At 45.9% G+C, this 19,790-nt stretch overlaps 7 protein-coding genes across 7 annotated transcripts; 4 read left to right on the top strand and 3 right to left on the bottom strand.

Annotated features, from left to right (window-relative positions):
• The first annotated feature begins 204 nt into the window (after positions 1 to 204).
• Positions 205 to 2,844, top strand: V8C40DRAFT_252846 (transcription factor domain-containing protein). The gene is made up of 4 exons (XM_083217473.1): positions 205 to 420; positions 482 to 615; positions 668 to 2,047; positions 2,104 to 2,844. Exons 1-4 carry the CDS (start codon positions 352 to 354, stop codon positions 2,363 to 2,365), a joined length of 1,845 nt encoding a protein of 614 aa, XP_083070305.1. The 5' UTR covers positions 205 to 351; the 3' UTR covers positions 2,366 to 2,844.
• Positions 2,845 to 3,191: 347 nt separating this feature from the next.
• On the bottom strand, positions 3,192 to 3,845 carry V8C40DRAFT_276766 (glutathione S-transferase; the record flags this gene model as incomplete). The annotated part of the gene is made up of 1 exon (XM_083220887.1): positions 3,192 to 3,845. The coding sequence occupies one exon, from the start codon at positions 3,843 to 3,845 to the stop codon at positions 3,192 to 3,194; it is 654 nt and encodes a 217-aa protein (XP_083070304.1).
• An 878-nt stretch (positions 3,846 to 4,723) lies between these two features.
• V8C40DRAFT_281580 (uncharacterized protein) lies at positions 4,724 to 5,539 on the top strand (the record flags this gene model as incomplete). The annotated part of the gene is made up of 3 exons (XM_083221634.1): positions 4,724 to 4,975; positions 5,028 to 5,310; positions 5,368 to 5,539. The coding sequence occupies exons 1-3, from the start codon at positions 4,732 to 4,734 to the stop codon at positions 5,537 to 5,539; spliced, it is 699 nt and encodes a 232-aa protein (XP_083070303.1). The 5' UTR covers positions 4,724 to 4,731.
• Positions 5,540 to 6,940: 1,401 nt separating this feature from the next.
• Positions 6,941 to 13,221, top strand: V8C40DRAFT_281571 (uncharacterized protein; the record flags this gene model as incomplete). Its single annotated transcript, XM_083221633.1, has 8 exons — positions 6,941 to 8,043; positions 8,114 to 8,915; positions 8,986 to 10,620; positions 10,691 to 11,412; positions 11,469 to 11,717; positions 11,790 to 12,104; positions 12,160 to 13,023; positions 13,085 to 13,221. The coding sequence occupies exons 1-8, from the start codon at positions 6,954 to 6,956 to the stop codon at positions 13,219 to 13,221; spliced, it is 5,814 nt and encodes a 1,937-aa protein (XP_083070302.1). The 5' UTR covers positions 6,941 to 6,953.
• A 1,100-nt stretch (positions 13,222 to 14,321) lies between these two features.
• Positions 14,322 to 15,452, top strand: V8C40DRAFT_281556 (uncharacterized protein; the record flags this gene model as incomplete). Its single annotated transcript, XM_083221632.1, has 1 exon — positions 14,322 to 15,452. The coding sequence occupies exon 1, from the start codon at positions 14,700 to 14,702 to the stop codon at positions 15,450 to 15,452; it is 753 nt and encodes a 250-aa protein (XP_083070301.1). The 5' UTR covers positions 14,322 to 14,699.
• Positions 15,453 to 15,499: 47 nt separating this feature from the next.
• On the bottom strand, positions 15,500 to 16,320 carry V8C40DRAFT_268832 (uncharacterized protein; the record flags this gene model as incomplete). Its single annotated transcript, XM_083219997.1, has 4 exons — positions 15,500 to 15,675; positions 15,751 to 15,964; positions 16,019 to 16,208; positions 16,289 to 16,320. The coding sequence occupies 4 exons, from the start codon at positions 16,318 to 16,320 to the stop codon at positions 15,500 to 15,502; spliced, it is 612 nt and encodes a 203-aa protein (XP_083070300.1).
• A 419-nt stretch (positions 16,321 to 16,739) lies between these two features.
• V8C40DRAFT_268831 (uncharacterized protein) lies at positions 16,740 to 17,109 on the bottom strand (the record flags this gene model as incomplete). Its single annotated transcript, XM_083219996.1, has 2 exons — positions 16,740 to 16,954; positions 17,013 to 17,109. The coding sequence occupies 2 exons, from the start codon at positions 17,107 to 17,109 to the stop codon at positions 16,740 to 16,742; spliced, it is 312 nt and encodes a 103-aa protein (XP_083070299.1).
• Between the last annotated feature and the right edge of the window lie 2,681 nt (positions 17,110 to 19,790).

The raw sequence follows: 19,790 nt of genomic DNA, 5'->3' as shown, positions 1-19,790 counted from the left end.
TCAATCGAGGCATTACATTGGGTAAAGAGGATATTCTCGAAAGTGATGTTGCTTAAGCCTCGAGCCGCTGAAGATAGATGCCTGTCAAGGAACAATAAGTGACGAGATGGAGCGGATCAGACTAAGACAAAGTGTGGGGCTTGAGCTGTCTTGTGCTAAATAGCTGAAGGAGTCTGATTTATAATCCAACTCTTGCCTGGCAATGATGAGAGGGCGGATGAACGATCAAGATTCTGGAGCTGGTCAAATGCCTTTTTGCGAGGCTTAATTTCCTCATGTACTTGCACTTCGCTTAGGCAGCAAATCAGTTGCTTCTTCGAGTTCTCACCTTACACCCTTCCAACCCGAGTTATGGACTCACACGCGGGTTTTGCGGCTCAGCCAACTTCCAGGGCAGAGGAGCGGCCAGTCCTCGTTCGCGTGAGTTGAACCAAATACTCGTACTCAATGCCGTTCCGCGTCTTTTGACACTCAATGTAAGGCTTGCGATATGTGCCGGAAGAAAAAGATTCGCTGCGAGCCTACTGCCCAAGGATGCAGCCCATGCACCAAATATGGCACAGTGTGTCATTTTACGCCAATTGCAGTGAAGAGGAAGCCTCGCAGACCAGCTGGGTCAGTATGCTACTCCATCCCACGAAGTTTCTCTTTATTAATTGTTCTGTAGCTTCAAATACATCGCACAGCTTGAGAAAAGACTCTTAGGAGTAGAGGCTTTGCTAGGAGATAGGTCATTGGGAAACCCAACTGTACCTGACATCAGTTCGCGTAAAGACCAGATGGCGCCCGCAGCATTACTTAATACAACGGCATTGATCAAATCTTCCATTGGAAGCAATCCATGGATGCAAGAGAGTGAGCCACAAGCTCTCTCATCCGAACAAACGAGCAATCTTGGCTTTAATCTTGGAGCTACGTTTCGAGTACCCGACCACAATGCAACCGATTGGTCTGCGCTTGGAAGTTATGTAACTGACCGTATGTGGCCTCATTCTGCCCCGGAACGACACCCAGTTTCTTTGCCAGCGCGCCAGCAGCTACCCACAAAGGCAGTCGCTGAGGAGTTGATCGAAGAAACTTTCAGCAACTACAATAGATTCCTTCCACTGTTTCACGAAGAGGACTTCTTGAAAGAGTTTCACCTCAAGTACTCGACTTCCAGTCCTAGGGATGCTGGTTGGTGGGCATGCCTCAATGTTGTGCTGTCGATAGCTCATCGTCTCCGCGCCATACGCACATTAGACCCGACACAGGAGCACATTCTAGCTTATGGCTACGCTCAAAACGCTCTAAGTGTCGTCTCTGAGCTAAACGTCTCCGACCGCAGCCTCTCTGCCGTCCAGGCTCTGGCAGGTATGGCATGTCTTCTTCAAGGCACACCGGATCCGGAACCAGCCGCAATGCTCGTTGCCGCCGCTCTACGCTTGGCACAGATTATGAATCTTCACAGAGAATGTTCCAGTCCAGGACTCACAGAATCAGAAGCCGAGAAACGGAGGCGGGTGTTTTGGAAGGTGTACATTCTTGACAAGGATATTAGTCTACGGACGGGCCGACCCTTTGGTCAAGATGATGATGACATGGATGTACGTTTGCCATCAAATTCCAGTCTTGAGCCCGGTAACCTGGACCTCTTCAACTGTCGCATAGGACTCGCGCTTGTTCAGGGGCAGGTGTATAAACAGTTGTATTCGGTACGGGCTGGACGACAAACGGCAGCACAGAGAGCAATTGCGGCACAAGAGTTAAGTTCTTTATTATCGTACTGGAAGTCCAGCGCGCAGCTGGAAATACCAGAGGACTTCGCGGTATCGTCAGGGTTTCAACTTGCAGGCGAGATGATACACAAGGTGGTTCTACGACTCACATATCTTCATTGCCTCACAATGATTGATCGCCACTTGCCTCCGACAGCGCAATCTTTCTCCAACGAAGAGCTCAGCCGGTCGGAACCATTATCGCCCCCAGGCAGTCTATGCGTCGCTGAGGCACGCAAAGCGATCCGTCTCATCGAAGCCATCCCTCAAGGAGACTGTGCCTGTGTCTGGTAAATGATCTCTAGACCAACAGAGCCCTTTTGAAACTTCATCTGACTCTCTATAGGATGCTTCTTCACGCTTTCTTTGCTGCAGCCAGCAGCATGCTTCATAATCTGACACATAATCCTATATCGCCTGACGCAATTTCAGATCTCAATCTTGTCGAGCCATTTTTACGTCTGTTGGAGACACTTGCCAGGGACCCAGACACGCTGTCACAGTCCAAAGAATTGGTGCAAATGCATCGCGCTTGCAGCAGCTTAAACCTCAAAGCCAAAAAAGCTGTTCAACATTTCAGTTCAAAACCTTTGGCGTCATTTACATAATCGTATAAGCATAACCGGTTTCTCATAAAACTTTATTAACAATCTACTTCACCTACAGCAGCAGCCCCTGTAGCGCGGTGGCTAAGCGTCTAGCAGGCTTTATGGGCGCTCATCGCATAAGGCAGTCAGTTTGAATCCGGCCAGGGTAGCTAACCCTTCTATGTGACACAAAACCAATAAGCAACATTGAAGCCTCAGATCTTGAAGACGCAAGACTTAGACTCTCCAGACATTATAGCAGTAGTAGCTATTACAGCTATAAAGAGGCCTTCTTTCCTTTTTCACGACAATTGTAGCGAACAGGGGTGACACCTCTGGCCATTGACTGATAGGCTTGCTTGCTATCTAGCTGGGCCGGTCTATTAGGAACAAGACTACGAGATGGCGACTAAAATGGAGATTGACTCCTGCTGACCTATTGCTCAATCATAGTACGAGTATATTTAGGTAACTAGATACTAATAGTCGTTGTATCAAACAAGCATATACACCCATAGAAACAAGATGGATGCCGCTACACAAATTGCCTTGACCTGAAACACGCTTTTATTTGGCCCCGGTACCTTAAGCCGGTCCTGCAGGACGTTCAAGATGATCAGACGAGCTTTCATGCACCCCAAGCAGTCTTCAACGCCTAGGAAGTCTTTTCGAGGCCAAAACTGTGCTCCTGAGAAATATAATAGGACACAAGACCAGGCAGAAGTCGTGCAAGGCAGAAGTATTTGTTCATCTTATTACTTTAACATGCTCTGTCTTCATCTCCAATCATCCTCACAGCAGCGGCTCGCCTGTGTAAGACGGAGGCCCGCTCCCCCCCTACCACACCCTATTTAGCTTCTTGGAGCTTCAGAAGCTTCTTCACACTCGGTCGCGAGAGCATGTTGTCAAGCCACTTCTTGACATGCGGGTAGTCATCTTGGTTGAACTCCTCGTTCGGAATTCGCGGCTCGGCTGTGTTTTGCCATGTAAAGAAGGCGATGTCCACGTAGGAGAGGCGGCCACCTAAGAACCAGGAGTTGCCGTCCGCGTCAGGCTTTTGCTTTGCCAGGTGTCCCTCCAGTACTCCAGTCACGCGATTAACCTCCTTGACATAGCGTTCGCGCGCTTCAGGAAGCGGTTGATATATAATAAACCACATCGCCTGCCCGTAGTATGGTCCCTGGCCAGTGGTCTGGAAGTAGAGCCATTGACGAGCGTGGTACGCCTCAGCTGTGCCTGGCACGAAGCTTAGCTTGTGGTCGGTATCATATTTCTCTGTCAGGTACTCGATAATAGCGCCCGATTCCCACAGCGTGAGGTCTGTGTTTGGATCCTGGATAGACGGCAGCCGCCCATTTGGGTTGATGGCGACGTAGTTGGGGTTCTTGACATCGTTAAGTGGGATCACTTCAGTCTCATATGGCAGCCCCAACTCCTCGCAGAGGAGAATGACTTTGCCGGCGTTGGGCCCGTGAATTCCCAGTACTTTGATCGGCTCCATTTGACCCGTTTAGATGAAGATGGAGTGATTCGAAGATTGATTGTAGAATGGAGTTTGCAAATTGATGCAGATGTTGGCTGATGATGAAAAGTCCAGTAGATCATATACCGCAAGATGAACTTGGAGCCATGGGTATTCTGTCTCCTTTTAAATATATAACCTCTCTCTGCCTGCCTTGAGAGTTCTACTTGATTCAACATTTATCATGAAGGAGTAGCAAGCTGACAAATGTTGACAATACTACACAACGTTCCTACTCAACTTAACACACCGAAGTAACAAAGAGAAAGCGAATATACAAGCTTATGCAACTACTAGGGACTAAAGTCAGCCGGAGCGGAGGACTCGTAGATAAAACAGAGCCCTCTTCTCACTTGCTAGCTAATCCACGGCAGCATGCCCCGCTTCTCAATTCCCTTACGCGGGGTAGAATGAGCAACTTCGTGCAGCTTTCAAGACAATCGCAATATTAACGTACAGGTAAATAATTAGTAATGGTATAAAATGATAGGAGTTTGGGGCACCAAATAGATATCATCACCGCTCAAAGAACTAACTATAACATTGGTAACGAACGGAATTGGACATTATGTAATCGAGTTCGGACCTTCCGAAGGCTCCGGGTCCGGGTCCGGGGCACCGGCGAGAACCCACTCATTAGCCAAAATAGGCATACACGCCTCCGTGATCATTTCCATGATTCCATCACAGACAGCATAAGCTGAAATCTCGCCGCCCCGAATCACACGGCCAATTGTGTATTGCTAATGCCTGTGCCTTTCTTTGCCTCCATACGAAGATATGAAAGCATACATAAAGGGGATTTAGGCTCTCCGCTTTCTTGCTCGACTGCACACGGTCTGACTTCTCCTCTACATTCCCAACCATGCCCGGAATATCCCCCGTCGTCCTCATCCTCGGTGCAGGCCCTAAAGTCGGCTTGCCAACGGCGAAGGCCTTTGCCTCAAAAGGCTACAAGGTTGCAGTCGCAGCCCGGTCACTGAACGAGGCAGACAGTACAGACAGTCAGCTTAACATCAAAAGCGACTTCGCCAACCCCGACGATGTTGTCAATGCCTTTGTAAAGGTTAAGAGCGAGCTCGGAACTCCAAGCGTAGTCATTTACAACGGTATGTCTTAGCACCAGAGGACTCTAACTGAATGCCTGCTGAGCGTTCGTAGCCGGCGCCGCGACCTTCCCCTCCCCAGGCGACCCATTTGCGATCCCGCTGGACGCTTTCAAGCGAGACATGACCGTGAACAACACTAGTGTTTTTGTCGCGGCCCAGCAGGCTGTTGTCGGCTTCGCGGAGCTCCCTGCCAACGCGCCAAAGGTATTCGCATTTACGGGCAACATACTAAACGTCAAGCCACTCCCGCAGTTCCTGGAATCCGGCGCTGGCAAGTCAGCATCTGCACACATGATGATGGCTGCTGCGGCTGAATACAAAGAGAAAGGGTTCAAGTATGCCATTCCCATTGTCCTTTACGGCCTGAGTGGATGGGACTGACAGTTGTATAGGTTTTACTATGTTGATGAACGAAAGGAAGATGGCTCAGCAGCTTTTAAGATTGATGGAGAGGCACATGCAAAGCTCTTCTGCGAGCTCGCTGAGGCGAAGACGCAAGGCCCCTGGTTGCAGACCTTCGTCAAGGGTGCAGGATATAGGGACTTTGGCCCTTATCAATTATAACCTTGTCTCGGGCGCCCCTAGGTACACAGGATATTACGTGTCAGCCAGTCCCCATCATGTTTACGCATGGAGGCAAGGCACTTAAACAGTATATCAAGATCCGCCTGAAGAAATTTATCGTCTTAATCGTCTCCAATCTTCGCTTCATCTATATTGAGGCCACTGCCCACGCGTACTTCATAATCCAATGCAATACTACATAACAAAACCTAAGAACATCTGAAAGGAGACTGGCAGACACGGTACAACCGGAGGAGATTTAACAAAGCTTTTTAAGATGATACGATCCTTAAGACAGACTCACCACAGGTGATTTTAAAGAAATTTCCGACCAGAACAGACTCTCTAGCTATTCATCATTCTACGAAGATGGTTATAAGCATATTGGCGTGTTACACTCACCTACGCATAGAGATTTTTGCACAGACTATTTCTAATAAGGTATTGGCGTCATCAAATCTGAGGTCTATCTATGCTCTATCCTAGGAGTAATAAAGAAATATTTCACAAGAGATCATAACCAGAGTAAACATGTATTATTTACGAAAAGCCATCCAACTCATTCTGAGCCCAATTCCAAGGCCGTTGTGCCACCTCATCCATCCCAAGCTTCTCTGACGCCCGGGCCTTACTGGTGGACTAATAGAACCTACGACTTTCCACTTTACTCTGATCAGCTGTAGCTGCCCAGAGGATGCTATTCGCACCACTTTCCAGCGATAGACGGGTCGCCGATATTGCCAACCTCACTGGTACTCAGTGGACTGTCTGATCCATAGTAAATGCCGCCTATTAGTAACACAAGGCAGCCAACAGCCTGACTCCTATTACTACTGGGTGGGTAGCACTAAAAACTACGAGATATGAAGCCACTGCGTTCCCGCGTGTACAGGAGGTACGTCTCACAGTGAACTACCTACGCAATAGAAGAAAACAACCAAATCTTGCCATTTCAATTGGTGGCCAACTATGATCATGATCTCTTACCTAGGAATCAGCTCGTAGCCCCGAGTTGCCGTCATTTTCGGCGAGTTTACCTTTATTGTTACGGAACCTGCTGGAAGGTACATATCTTAGCAGTGTTACACTGTCGCCTCACCAAGGCATAAATCAAGAATTGATAAGCATGCGTGTGGACTCCTTCTGTTGGCACGTTGCGCTGTTGAATGCGCAGGCAGAAGTCTCTGTTAGCCAATAGCTACGCGTCACACATGCTCGCTCTCTTATGCAATGCCACTTCATCACCGAATTAGGTGCAGCCGAGCTGCATATCAGCCCAACGAGGTAAAAATGAAGGCTGAGATCAAACACATACATGGTGATGTGGACCGTCTCGGAATCCATCAACCCTGGAAGGCCGCACGGAGCCGCAGTTGCGTCTGCATTTGCAATTACATTGCGGCCTGAAGTAGCGATGCATGCCCGAACAGTTTATATGTATCCTGAACATGACCTCCAAAAATCCAATTACGGCCTCTGCTCAATTATTTCTGCTTCATTTACTCTTTTTTTAAGTGCAATACATGGTACCAGTTGTTCGGCCAACTCTACAATGACTTCCAAGAATTTTTCTCATAATGATTATAAAATCGGATGGATCTGTGCTCTGTCGATAGAGCAGACTGCAGCAATGGCAATGCTAGACGAGAAACACGACCTACGGTTAGCACATCCGAATGACACCAATTACTACACTTTGGGGTCCATTAGCGGCCACAATGTTGTTATAGCCTGCTTACCAGAAGGAGAGGTTGGGATAAACTCAATTGCAGATGCTACGATGCAGATGGTGAATACCTTCCCGTCCGTCAGGTTTAGCCTCATGGTTGGTATTGGAGGTGGCATCCCGCCTCGTGTTAGGCTGGGTGATGTTGTGGTCAGTCGACCCTCGGGAGATAATCCTGGGGTGATCCAGTGGGACTTTAACAAAGCAGAACGGACCCGGGGCCGAATAGTGCGCACTGGGTCGTTAGACCGGCCACCGAAGGTCTTACTAACGGCCCTGACAAAACTTAGCGCTAGGCACGAGAAGCATCCTGGTTACCACATACAGCACCACCTAGACCGGATGGCCGCCAAACGGCCAAGACTGGTACCCGAATATACGTGGTCCGCTCTCCTCAAAGACGCTTTGTACCCATCGCGAGAGGCCACAACTGATTTCCCGGCTGTCGAAGAATCAGGGAAACCTGAGAAAATATCCATCCATTATGGGTTGATCGCATCTGGAAATCAGGTCATCAAACATAGCGCCACCAGAGATGGAATTAACAAGATGCTAGGCGGCGAAGTGCTCTGTTTCGAAATGGAAGCGGCAGGTCTGATGAACTGTTTCCCCTGCATCGTCATTCGAGGGATCTGCGATTATGCAGACTCTCACAAGGAAGAGGGTTGGCAAGAGTATGCCGCAGCTATTGCCTCAGCATATGCAAAGGAGCTTCTGGAAATGGTGCGATCAGAAGATGTTGAAAGGGAAGGACCGGCGATCGAGGCATTGTGCCGATGTGAGTTTTCATTCATTCAGTATGCTTATGGAAATATGCCTATGGGTTTGGTTCTGACAATCGGGAACAGCTGAGGATGCATTAATAAGGTCGAAGCTGAACCGAACTACCAAAAAAAAAGTTATTCTTCGTTGGCTTACACAGAGGGATTATAGCGGGCAGCATGGCGATTATTTAAAAAAACATCAACCGGGGACTGGGCAGTGGCTTTTAAACACGCCGGAATTTCAAGATTTGATGTCAGGAACCAAGAAAAAATTGGTGTGCCATGGCATGCCAGGAGCTGGTAAAACAATTCTCACCTCAGTCGTAATTAACCACCTTCAGACCACCTTTAGGCATGATCAAGATGTTGGCATAGCCTATATATACTTCCATTACAAGGAAGAGGGTAATCAAAACATCGAGGATCTACTTGCGAGCCTGCTAGAGCAACTGCTAAGGAGTCAGACCCACTTGCCAGAAAGCACCGTTGGTTTATTCAAATTGCATTCAAAGATAAGAACGAGGCCATCTGATGACGAGCTTTTTTCGGATCTCACGTTTACAATACGACGGTACAAGACAGTTTTTTTTATTCTCGATGCAATGGATGAATGTCAACGTTCTTCGTTGAAAGTGCTTCTATCTTATCTTTTTCAGCTTCAGAGCGGCCACGATATTCGCATAGTCGGAACATCAAGACCAATACAAGTATTCACGAATATGTTCCCTAACGATAATGATCTATTGCTCCTTGATATCCGGGCAACTCCAAGCGACGTATTGGCATATTTAGAGGGTCAAATGCATTCGCTTTCTTATTTCGTCCGGAGCAATCCCGAGCTTCAGGAGGATATCAAGAGTGGGATTTCTGAAGCCGTCGATGGAATGTAAGTTTTAAATGAATGGTAGAAGAGGGAGGCTTTGCATTAAATTACAAGCATTAATTATGATTTCTAGGTTTCTCTTAGCAGAAATTTATATTACTCTACTTCGAGACAAAATGACACCAAATGAGATACGTAAGGCATTGAAGGCATTTCGAAGCAGAAATCAAAGCAAAGATAGCGAGAAAGGCCGAGCTCTAGTACTCGCATACGAACAAACAATGGAGCGAATTCAAAATCAAAGTGCAGGCCTAAAGAGCCTTGCATTGAAAGCGCTATCTTGGATTACACTTGCAAAACGAAATCTCACCGCAGTAGAGTTGCAACATGCGCTGGCAACAAATGAAGGGATGTCCATCATCAATGACTATAATCTTCCATATCTTGCACATATAAGCTATGTTTGTGCTGGCTTATTGACGGTCGATGTGAACAACAATGTTATTCGACCGGTGCATAATACGACACAAGAATATCTCAAACAAACACAACGCGACTGGTTCCCAGACGTGGAGACTATGATGTCTCGAACTTGTATTACTTATATATCATTCGATGTTTTCGGAGGGAGTTTTCGTTCATCAGATTGGTTCAATTACGGCAGAGAGCAATATCCTTTCTACAAATACGCCGTTAACAACTGGACACGGAGCACCCCTGAGGATACGGAGCCCAGTCCAAAGCTTATGAATTTTTTACAAGATACAACTAAAGTTAATTTGGCAATTGAGAAGCTGCATACGGATAGTCCGACATTTACTCTTCAGTTTGGCACCTCACTGCCAAAAAACGTAACTGGGCTGCATTTTGCAGTGTATTTTGGAGCAGCCAAAGTGGTTTCCAACATGCTTGAGCTCGGATACAAAACTGATAATAAAGATAATCATGGACGTACACCTCTTTGGTGGGCTGCTCAGGGTGGCCAGGATGTTATCGTAAAATTATTGCTCGATGCGGGGGCTCTCCTTGAAGACAGCGATTCTGAGAATGGCCATACCCCGTTGATGTGTGCAATTCAGGGTAACCACCAGAGAATTATCAGCCTACTGTTAGAAAAAGGCAGTAAGGTTGATTCAAAAGACAAAGGAGGTCGAACACCACTTATAATGGCATCAGAGATTGGAGCGGAAGACATTGTCACTCTGCTACTGAAAGACGGCAAGGCTGACATCAATTTGCGTGATAGCAGCGGAAAAGGTTGGACGCCTTTACAATGGGCCATTAACAATCGTCATGAAACTCTTGTTACATTACTTCTCAAAGAGGGCGCCAATATTGAGGCCTTAGCTTCAACGGGGCAATTCTCAGATTCAGGATATGCCTCTATACCACGAAAGACCTTTGAAATATCAGAAATTCATCAAAACACAGCAGTTCTGCAAGAATTGTCTAATGAGATAGCAGAATCAGACCTTGATCTCACAGATCCTGAGGATTCAATGTCTATGAGTGTGGAAGAGCCAGCAGACGATAGAACAGAATATTCAACTGCAACAAGCCTAAGCAATCCAATATTAGAAGGGCTCATTTCACAATTAGCTGATCAGCTAATTAGAGAGGTAAAATTTGATGGGCATGATGAGCAGTCGATTAAGACAGTCTGTATCGCTCTCCGATACCTTCTCAAAACTTTCGCTCTTAAGATTGGATTTAATGCTCAGTCTCAAATCCAGAGAGATTTTATGTACTACACGCATAAATACAGCGAGTAAGTTTTACTTTGGTACAATACCTACCTGATTTATCGTTCTTAAATCAAGACTAACATGTTTTGTAAGACATATCGCTGATCGGATTGAATCGCGGCTTCAGGATACAGATAGAGAACGCAACATCGTAGCACCAGAAATTACTCGAGAAATGACAAAAGAGTGGCTTAATAACCTTACAGGAGAATTTGAATCTTACGAAGCACCAGCTTCTCATCAAATACAAGAAGATAGCTCCCCAGAAGATGATGTCCATGAAGATTGTAGGAACCAAGACCAAGGCGGAGATTGGGATCTCGTAGACCAAGACCAAGGTCTATATGGAGATCTCATAGACCCAGACCATGAAGAAGATGGAGAAGAAAGTATTCCTGATCTGGTTGCATATCGCAATCTTATTAGCGGATCCCCTGCATACAGCTGGCTTCTTGGAATCTTGAGAAGAGAATCACTATTGGAGGCGAAATGCTCGAAGTCAATGAAAGATATTAACCAAAAGATTGTCTCTTCTCTACCACATATCCGGAACATAAGCAAGGCAAGATCTTCAGAGCGCTTTCAAATGACTTTCTTGATAAACTGGGATCCCGCCAATTTTCTTGAAGAACAGCAATACGAAGAGAGTCCAGATGAGGCAATTGAGAAAGCGATCACCTTAACAGGATCTGCCAAAAACGCACAGGCATTAACAACTTTGCAATATCTTCACCAGACATGGCCAACAACCGGTGAGCATGTTCTACAATTAGTGAAAGACGTGATGGGTGGGCCTCGTGAGCAAACTTACACACGTAAGTGATCAGAATTATAATTGTATGCAAAAGATCTAAAAAGCTTACACACTTAGGTCATTTGAGAGAAGGCACACAGCTCACCGCATGGATTACCGATGCGGAGTTTATTACAGAGGTATCTGGTACTAGAGCCTCTATTGCAGAAATTGGCGAACAGCTTGCGTGGCTGAGTGCAAGTCTTCGCTCTTCTCTTTGCGATACTGGGGTTACTTACTATACCCCCTTTGTGCATATTATAAAAACCCAAAATACAGGAGTACGAATATCTGATTCCAAAGCCCAGTGTCGAATCGACTACACTGGTAAAAAGGAACAGAATAATTTGTTAAGCGATGGGCAATGTTGGCATAATATGTTTAGAAACCCTGTTTTAGTGAAGGGATTCCCAGTACTCCGCAGGCCTAAACTTGACACGGGTCTCGAAATGCCTCTGAACATGATGGCAGCACTTACCAATACCCAAAGGATTGATGAGTTTAACGGCAAAGTTTTCATCAAAGGCTTCTCAACTATGCTTATTCCTACTGACCATACAGAGGGCGTCGTCATCTGGCATTTGCAATATAGAAATGATGGAAATCATATATCTTACTTCGATGCCTGTGTTCCTCACATATCTATCAATATTTCTGATCTGGAGCAATCTCGAAATATTGTGGGATGGTGCTCTCAAGCTGATATGTTTGCCGGTAAGCGCTTATTGCAATGACTCTGCTTTCTACTTACTAATAATTATCTATCAAGGGGCCACCGAGGCAAATTATAACGTGCAAAGGTCAGGCCTACCCAAACCGACCGCAGATTGTGTACTTCACAATGTTTCTATATCTGCCGGGAAATATATAACCGGAGGCATTAATTGTGCTATCAGCATCAGAGATCAGCCGATTGACTCAAAAAGAAGGGATTACACAGGCAAACTTGAGTGGATTCATGACAATTATATCGTGCTCTGGGATGAAAAGCGCAAGCGTGGCTGGCTGCTCAATGGGACAACAGCTTTACTGCACCTTTCGCGAGCGGCACTGAAGTGCAAGCAAGAAGGCCCGTTTAAATCTTCACTCCTCTTTGAGTTTGAGTCAATGGAAGAAGCAACAGAAAGGCTTACGGCTGAGTCTGCCATCAAAGTGCTAACAAGCGAAAACAATATGAAGCTTAAAATATACCGAGACAAGAGCCAATACAGCGAAATAATTCTCAACAGAGGAACAGACAGAGAAGAAGTGATTTATAAGGAAAAGGAAAGCTTCTACCGTTTTCAAGATTTAGTCGACGACCTTTATAGCAATCTTGAGAAGATGGTAGCGTATCAAGCTAATGCGACCAATAAAGATGGAGTGAGCCTGAAATGCAGGGTTCGCAAGCATCTTGATGGATGGGAATTCGACGACATCATCAGAAACAATGATTGCCACCCCAGAGTTGCAACGCTCGAAGCAATGGGTCAAGGCTGGGTAAATCTTATTACAGACATTGGCGCAGTCGTACTACTTGGCAACAACTTTGGCGAGATCATTCAGCCATCCAACACTGAGGCAACTTGTGATCGTTGGTCTCAAATGCCAGAAGGCAGATACTACCTTGGAGCTTGTGTCTCAGACCTTACTAGTATTATGCGCTCGCATGGGGAAGATGGAGGTGAACAACTAAAGCTTACGAACAACATCAGCTGGCATAGCTCAGATAAGCCTTTCGGCCCATGCAACTGCACCATCAAAATTACTTCTAATCATTCCGATCTTGTGCAAGAACTACGAAAATCAAAAGATTCCAGAGGAACTTCAAGCGCTGGAAGCAGAACTTTGAAGGCTCGAGGTGCGGTTATATTCAGCCACAACATCCAATTGAACTGGACGTGGGATGATACTGGAGTATCTACAAAGTCTAAGCCTCCAGTGGCGTCGGAAGCCTCATACGGAGTTAATGCTCCCGTTCCGCACCAAAATCAGATGCTCATTCCAGGTAATAATAGTTTAAGCTTGACTTCTGGACGTTTGTCGCCAGGAGTTGAATCAACTACAACTGAGCAATGCGATTCATGTCCAGGACTTCGTGAGTCACAGACTGGGGCCAGTATCGACGGCTCATTGGCCACCTCAATTTCCAATACCCAGGGACATTTTGCATTAAGATCTCAGACCCCGTCACGCGTCTTTGGAGAAAGGCTGCTTGGTAATCATTCATCTAGCTCTCAAGAGATCAAAGTTCCGACGATTCAAGGAAATAGTACTACAGACACACAACAAAAGAATAGTAGACTCGGCAAACGGGAGCTCTTTAAACAACGGTTTTCTCGAATTGTCCAGAAATTAGTAAATTAGTATGCGTTTAAAGCTAGGAAAACTATATAAATTAGATGTAGCAGCATAAAACAGCGAACCTTCGCTGGTAGTCAACTACCTGATGAATGATATAGCAGGTATCTCTTCCGCATAGTTTCTCTCAATCAATGAGGATTCATAATTAAGAGGCTAAGATTCGATCTTTTCTCAATAATTCAATAGGCCTTGGATAATGTTGTCTTTACTCAAGTGTCTACATACGTATCTACGTGTATATACATACCGTTGATGGAAAATGCAGGGATCTTGTAGACTCAACTTACACAACGGCAGTTTCTTTATCCAAATTTTGCTAAAGTTACAGCCTTAAGTAAATGTCTTAACAAAATAGTAACAGAGACTTATCCTTTACCCTCTTGTTTTATAATAGCGATAGTATAAGTGGACACCTGACATTAATCTTACGCCACCTAGTTTTCAATCTTCCATGCCTAGGTAGTCAACTAGTAATGACTTGATTGTCACTATATCCGCTTTCAGCCAAACGGTTTGTAAGCCGCTCTTAACTAAAGAGGCATGGCCTGTAGCTCACCGTCCAAGGAGGGCTATCTACCTGAGTTGTCTAGGAAATCTACCGCCTTCACTACTCAACTCCGCGCTTGAGCTACTCAACTCCTGACTCATGATGCCATCTTCGCGCCCTCTGAGGACTTTGCGCCTTCTTAGGACTTTGCGCCTGCTTAAGCTTTGCGCCCTCTGAGATTTCACGCCTTCCAAGTTGTCGCGCCCTCCAAAAACATCATGAGAATTATTAATGTTTCTTGGTAAGCAAAGCTCGTCGATGCCATAAAGGGCTTCGTCTTGAGCTTATTCATCTCGATGAATAAGCTTTCATGTCTTCGTGTTAGTGACAGTCCCAGGACTATATCTAGCGCTTTCCATTCTACCATTCGGGTTTCAATATTCATCCTTCCACTGCATTTTCACTTACAATAATCCATAATGGCTACCACTTCTCAAGAATCTCGGCTTCTTGACAGAGTGATTGAGGCACACGGCGGATTGGACCGATGGAATCGTGTCAAGTCCATTGACGTGACCTTCAACTTTTCCGGTGCTTTTCTTGAATTAAAAGGGTATCCTGATCATTCTCAGCCAACCATTACTGTTGACGCCGAGAAGCTTAAAAGTGTCATCCAAAGACTGCCAGGCACCAACCCTGACGACAGAGGATATTTTGACTACGACAGGACGTGGCTAGAGGCAAGGGATGGCTCGATCATAAAAGAATACAAGCAAACTCGCTCCTCTTTCAAAGACCACGTCCGTACCACTCAATGGGACGACCTACAACTCACGTACTTCATCAGTTACGCGATGTGCAACTACTTGTCCATTCCGTTTCTCTTTATTCGCCCCGATTTTACAAGTCGTGAGCTAGAACCGCATAGTGAGGGCGGAGAAAACTGGCGCGTTCTGGAAGTAACATATCCAGATAGATTTCCGACGCATACCAAAGTTCAAAAGTTTTATTTCGACGACAAAGATTTTCTCTTGAGGAGGATGGACTATGTCACCGACGTTGCGAAAGGAGTAGCGGCTCATTATTGTTGGGATCACAAGAATATCGATGGACTGGTCTTTCCGACACTCAGGCGTATTGTCCGAAGAAATGGAGACGTTGCCGCACTCAACGGACCGTCAGGGTTTTTGATCGATTATACCAATGTAGTTATCCATGATAAGTCAGCTTAAGTAATTTTACCTTAAGATCAATTATCCAAAACCGAGCCTTCTCCAAGTTAAATTTTACAAACCCTAACGCGCACACCCTGGATCAGGTCCAACTTAGCCTTTACTAACCCCAAATTCTTAATGTCATCAGCTAGCATATCTCGTCGTAAATAGGCGGCTCGCTCAACACCAGCACCAGCCAGAGTGCTAAAACTAGCCATGAAATCATTCTTGGGGTCTTCAACTATACCATATGCCAAGAGGTCTGCGTTACCTGCCGCATCCAGCAACTAGAGGGCAGGACGAACGGCTGTCATACCTACAGCTCTAGCAGCGTATCCCACAAAGGGTATGAAGAAAGGAATTCCGATGATAAAGTGAGAATCATCGTGGTTGCCGACGGATCTCATGATCTTGAGTCGATTAAGAAGGTCGTTGAGCCCATTATACGATTCTCTAGTGACATCTTTTGGGGTGAAGACCTTGGCATCTCCTGCAACAGGATAGTTCCAGATCCAGATATCCTGCTGCTTCTAGCAATTTTTAATCTCCTCCCCACCAAACTGGCAGCCATTCGATGTACCAACGTCAACATCGCCAAATGGGATCCAAGATTCTTCGATTTCATATACATCGCTAATAGCTTTGTAGAATGCATCCGAGTCCTCCAGCGTATACGTAATGTTGGGGATTTTGGTGCTGTACCAGTCTATACCATCAGCACCATCCTTGTAGACCGTTGGCACGTCGCTTGGTAGACGTAGCCATTCTAGCAACCTAAGGAATTGTCTCGATTGTCATTGCATGCAGCATACCTGCAAGAGCTGCAGCAGGTAACGTATGAGTACTCCTCGCACCTGAAATAGTCATCCGCGTGGCCATTACCCATCAAGGCATTGATCTGGACTGGCACTTGCTCTATAGTATACTTCCCATAGATGCTGGACTTTTCGTCGTCCCCGTTATTCACCAAGTCATCAAATCGCTCAACGCGTCATCCATTCAACGATGTACTGATTCATGCAGTACTAGTCGGTGTGTCTTTGATCTGGTCTAAGTCATCATAGATTGAATTGCAAACTCAATAGTAATCACTGTCGATAAAGTAGTCATATTCACAGCGGAAAATGTGAGCGGGTTGCAACTCCATTTTATTATAAGAGCGGCACAATAAATGAATCATCCGCAGGTCGTCACCTGAATCGAGACATATCGGCCAAAGACAATACACTAAGAAAACAAAGAGCAACTAAAGCTACACCCCATTCTCTTCCTCAAAATCTCCATCTAGCTACTGATGCCATTCGCTTAGCAGGACCAGTTCTCAGTGACACCACAAGCAAGGTGCTGAGATCCGACAGATCGGCAGTTGGCGTTGAAAGAGTTGTCGTTGTTAAACAGAGTCAGGCCAGCACCACCGCATCCCTTGAGGTAGTAGGTCACACCGTTGGACAGAGTGAAACGGTTGTCGCAACCGTTGGTGACAGTGTGCGTGCACTCAGACTGGCCGCTGATCCAGGCAACTGTCAGGTGTTAGTAGGCTACATAGAAAACAGGGGTAACTTCAGGAGAGCTGCTTACTGGGAGTGCCGGCAGAGTCAGTGCCAAGGTTGACAGTGGCCAGGGCGCTCTGGGCCATGAAGCCGAAGAGAAGAGTGAAGATAGCGGAGGTCTGCATATTGATTGATGTTGGAACCGAAGGGTTGGTGTTGAGGAGGTTGTTTGGAATGTTTGTGTGTTGGAGTGAAGAAGTTGCTGGAGTGAAGAGCTTGTTGGAGTGAAGAAGTTGTTTGACTCAAGCGATGGACGATGGTATTTATGCTTCTCGAGAGACAGTGGCCGGAGTCTTGAGAAAACGGAGAATTGCCTAAATCCTAGAGAAATGATGAATTCCCGTCCGATGATGCCGCGGAATGGCCCCATTGCAGCTTACTGACTGACTATTCCATGATGGCAAAGCCAACCCAAGCTCACCCTGCCCTGAAAAGATCCGTATTACTTTGTTTATTTGCCCAACAATCAGATACTATCCCTGAAGCAGCATCAAAATGTCATCAACTGCAATACTTTCTCTGCGTACCTGACGATTAGAAACTATCCCCGAAACAGTATCAAAATGTCATCAACTGCAATTATACACAGACCTGGATGTAACCCTTGATCAGTAAGCTGACGACCTTTTGTAGGGGATACTAGTGAGAAATATTGAATTGCCGAGTCTAAATTGCAATTTTCAATGTGATATTAAGAATATTTCAGATACAGATCTCCAAATCCTATATTGTGGAATAGGGAGGTTTGTATTTTGACGGAGGCGAGCCCAGTGAATCACGATATAATTTAAACTTTACAAAAACTGTTACATGAGGTAGACGTTAATGTGCACTACAGGTAGACTAGGGTTGTTGATGAACCCGAGGTTGTGGTTTGATGTTTGGTGGTAACGATACACTCGTGAAGCCAGGGCCTGTAGGAGTTTATTGCCAGATCGGGTATGCTTGACGTAGTAGTAAGCTCAGGCCGCTCCTAGTTGACGGGTAACTTGACTCGAACTTGGTCTTTATTGGCAACTGTAATCCCTAGGAAAATTGGACTATGCGTATCCCCGGAATTAATCCCGATTTTGATCAGGAAAACACAGGGATCGGAAAATAGATATATACTACATAGGGATAATAATAGTAATTTTACAACAAGCTTATGTAGCATGGTAGTATTTGCTTATTTTTTGGCTTCTTATGTGCTAATTATTTGTCTATATGGTATTTATTTGTCGATATGCTAACTACCTACCTATTTGTCGATCCTCGCTTACATGTATTTGACAAACCCCTTGGCAACCCAGCTACATAGCATTGGGTATTGAAAACTCAACCTAACGGCCTGTTTTGATAGCCAGATTCAAAATCTGGAGCTATGATGATTTCGAACAGCAAAAAAATAAATTGTAAAAGACGTATGAGTTACTGGAGCTGCTATCCTAGCCCTGAAAGCTTCAACTGACTTGTCCTAGTCAGAGATCCATGGATATTACAGCCCGTGATTAACTTCGGGCCGTCGGGTCTTTAGATCAACTAAAAGAACGGACTACATCCGGGCCATCGAAGCCGGTCTCCGCCCATCAGCCCGGCAGTCATCAATACATGTATTTAGCCCCTTTGTATCTAACTAACCTCAGTCTGGAAGGCCGAAAAAACAAATACCGACTGGTGAGCAATCAGGTATCGCACCACAATTGCCACTCCTCCACCACTCTCCAACTCGAAGGTGTAAGACGCTGGGATCGGGACCTTCGAAGCCACGGAACGAGCAAGAGAGTGCGTACGATTCCGAGACAAACCGGAGATAAGGGAGATTCTATTGTCATTTACGGCATTTAGAGAAGACCCGAATTCCTCACAGGGAGCCTTTATACGAGTGGGCCTTCGTAGAATCAGCAGCATTTAGGCGCCGGGTCCGCAAGGAAGCAGGTGGCCTCATGGCAGAAAGGTTATATATTGTTCTCGTATTGTGCATGTCTCGTAATCTGTTCCAACAAAGCTTGGGTAGCGCCTCATCTAATATGCTTCCATTAGGTTGGCCGTATAAGACAATTGCGTTCAGAGTTCTAAACCTCAAAGGAGGCCATTGGAATTCGCGAGGGATGGGGCCGGGCAGCGTACCCGACGAGTAGCACACTTTTTGACCGGGCACGAGCGTTTTGCAAAAATTGGCTTGTGGGTTGAACTTGGTTAAGTCAGTCTGGCTATTACCGCATCGCTTGGCCACGGCATCACAGTCATCGTTTGGTACCGCAGTCGTAGTCTTACAAGCTGCTCTGACGCTCAGTCGTGACCTGCCCCAACCATGAGCTGGTATATTTGGTCCTCCAAATATAGAGGTGTCAATTGATGAGCTAATTTCGCTGGGGACTCGTAGACCAACTTCCATCTAGGTTTTGCTGATGTTCGCTATAGAGACACATCGCCCGTCCGCCGAGGCCGTGACGGCGTCTTTCACAAATGGTGGAGTTTCTGAGCTGCTCACAATAACTCTCACAGCATAGTCTGCCCCACAGTTGCCTTCATTACAGAGCTGAGCAACAGTAGCCTTGGAAGTAGGATTCTGTTCCGCCTGCCTTAAAAACTGCTCAGAACTTCAATAGCCAGAGCATGGTGCTCAACTTTGGCACCGGAGAAAACACCAAAGATAGAAGATTGAGAGTAGCCAAAACAAGATGTTGTCTGTACAAGAGAGTGTAGCAACGCCGAGGTAATAAAGTACCTAATTTCCGGCCGCTATAGCGAATCTTTTGTCCGGAGTGTCTTGGCAGGAAGAAGGACATGTATAAACGGTTTCAGGTGATGTCCGTTCTGCTGA

Source organism: Trichoderma camerunense, assembly GCF_050948025.1.
Source record: "Trichoderma camerunense strain CBS 138272 chromosome Unknown V8C40scaffold_16, whole genome shotgun sequence".
Classification (NCBI taxonomy): domain Eukaryota; kingdom Fungi; phylum Ascomycota; class Sordariomycetes; order Hypocreales; family Hypocreaceae; genus Trichoderma; species Trichoderma camerunense.
Note: the sequence above shows the minus strand (reverse complement) of the source record. Positions and strands in the feature narration are given on the sequence as shown.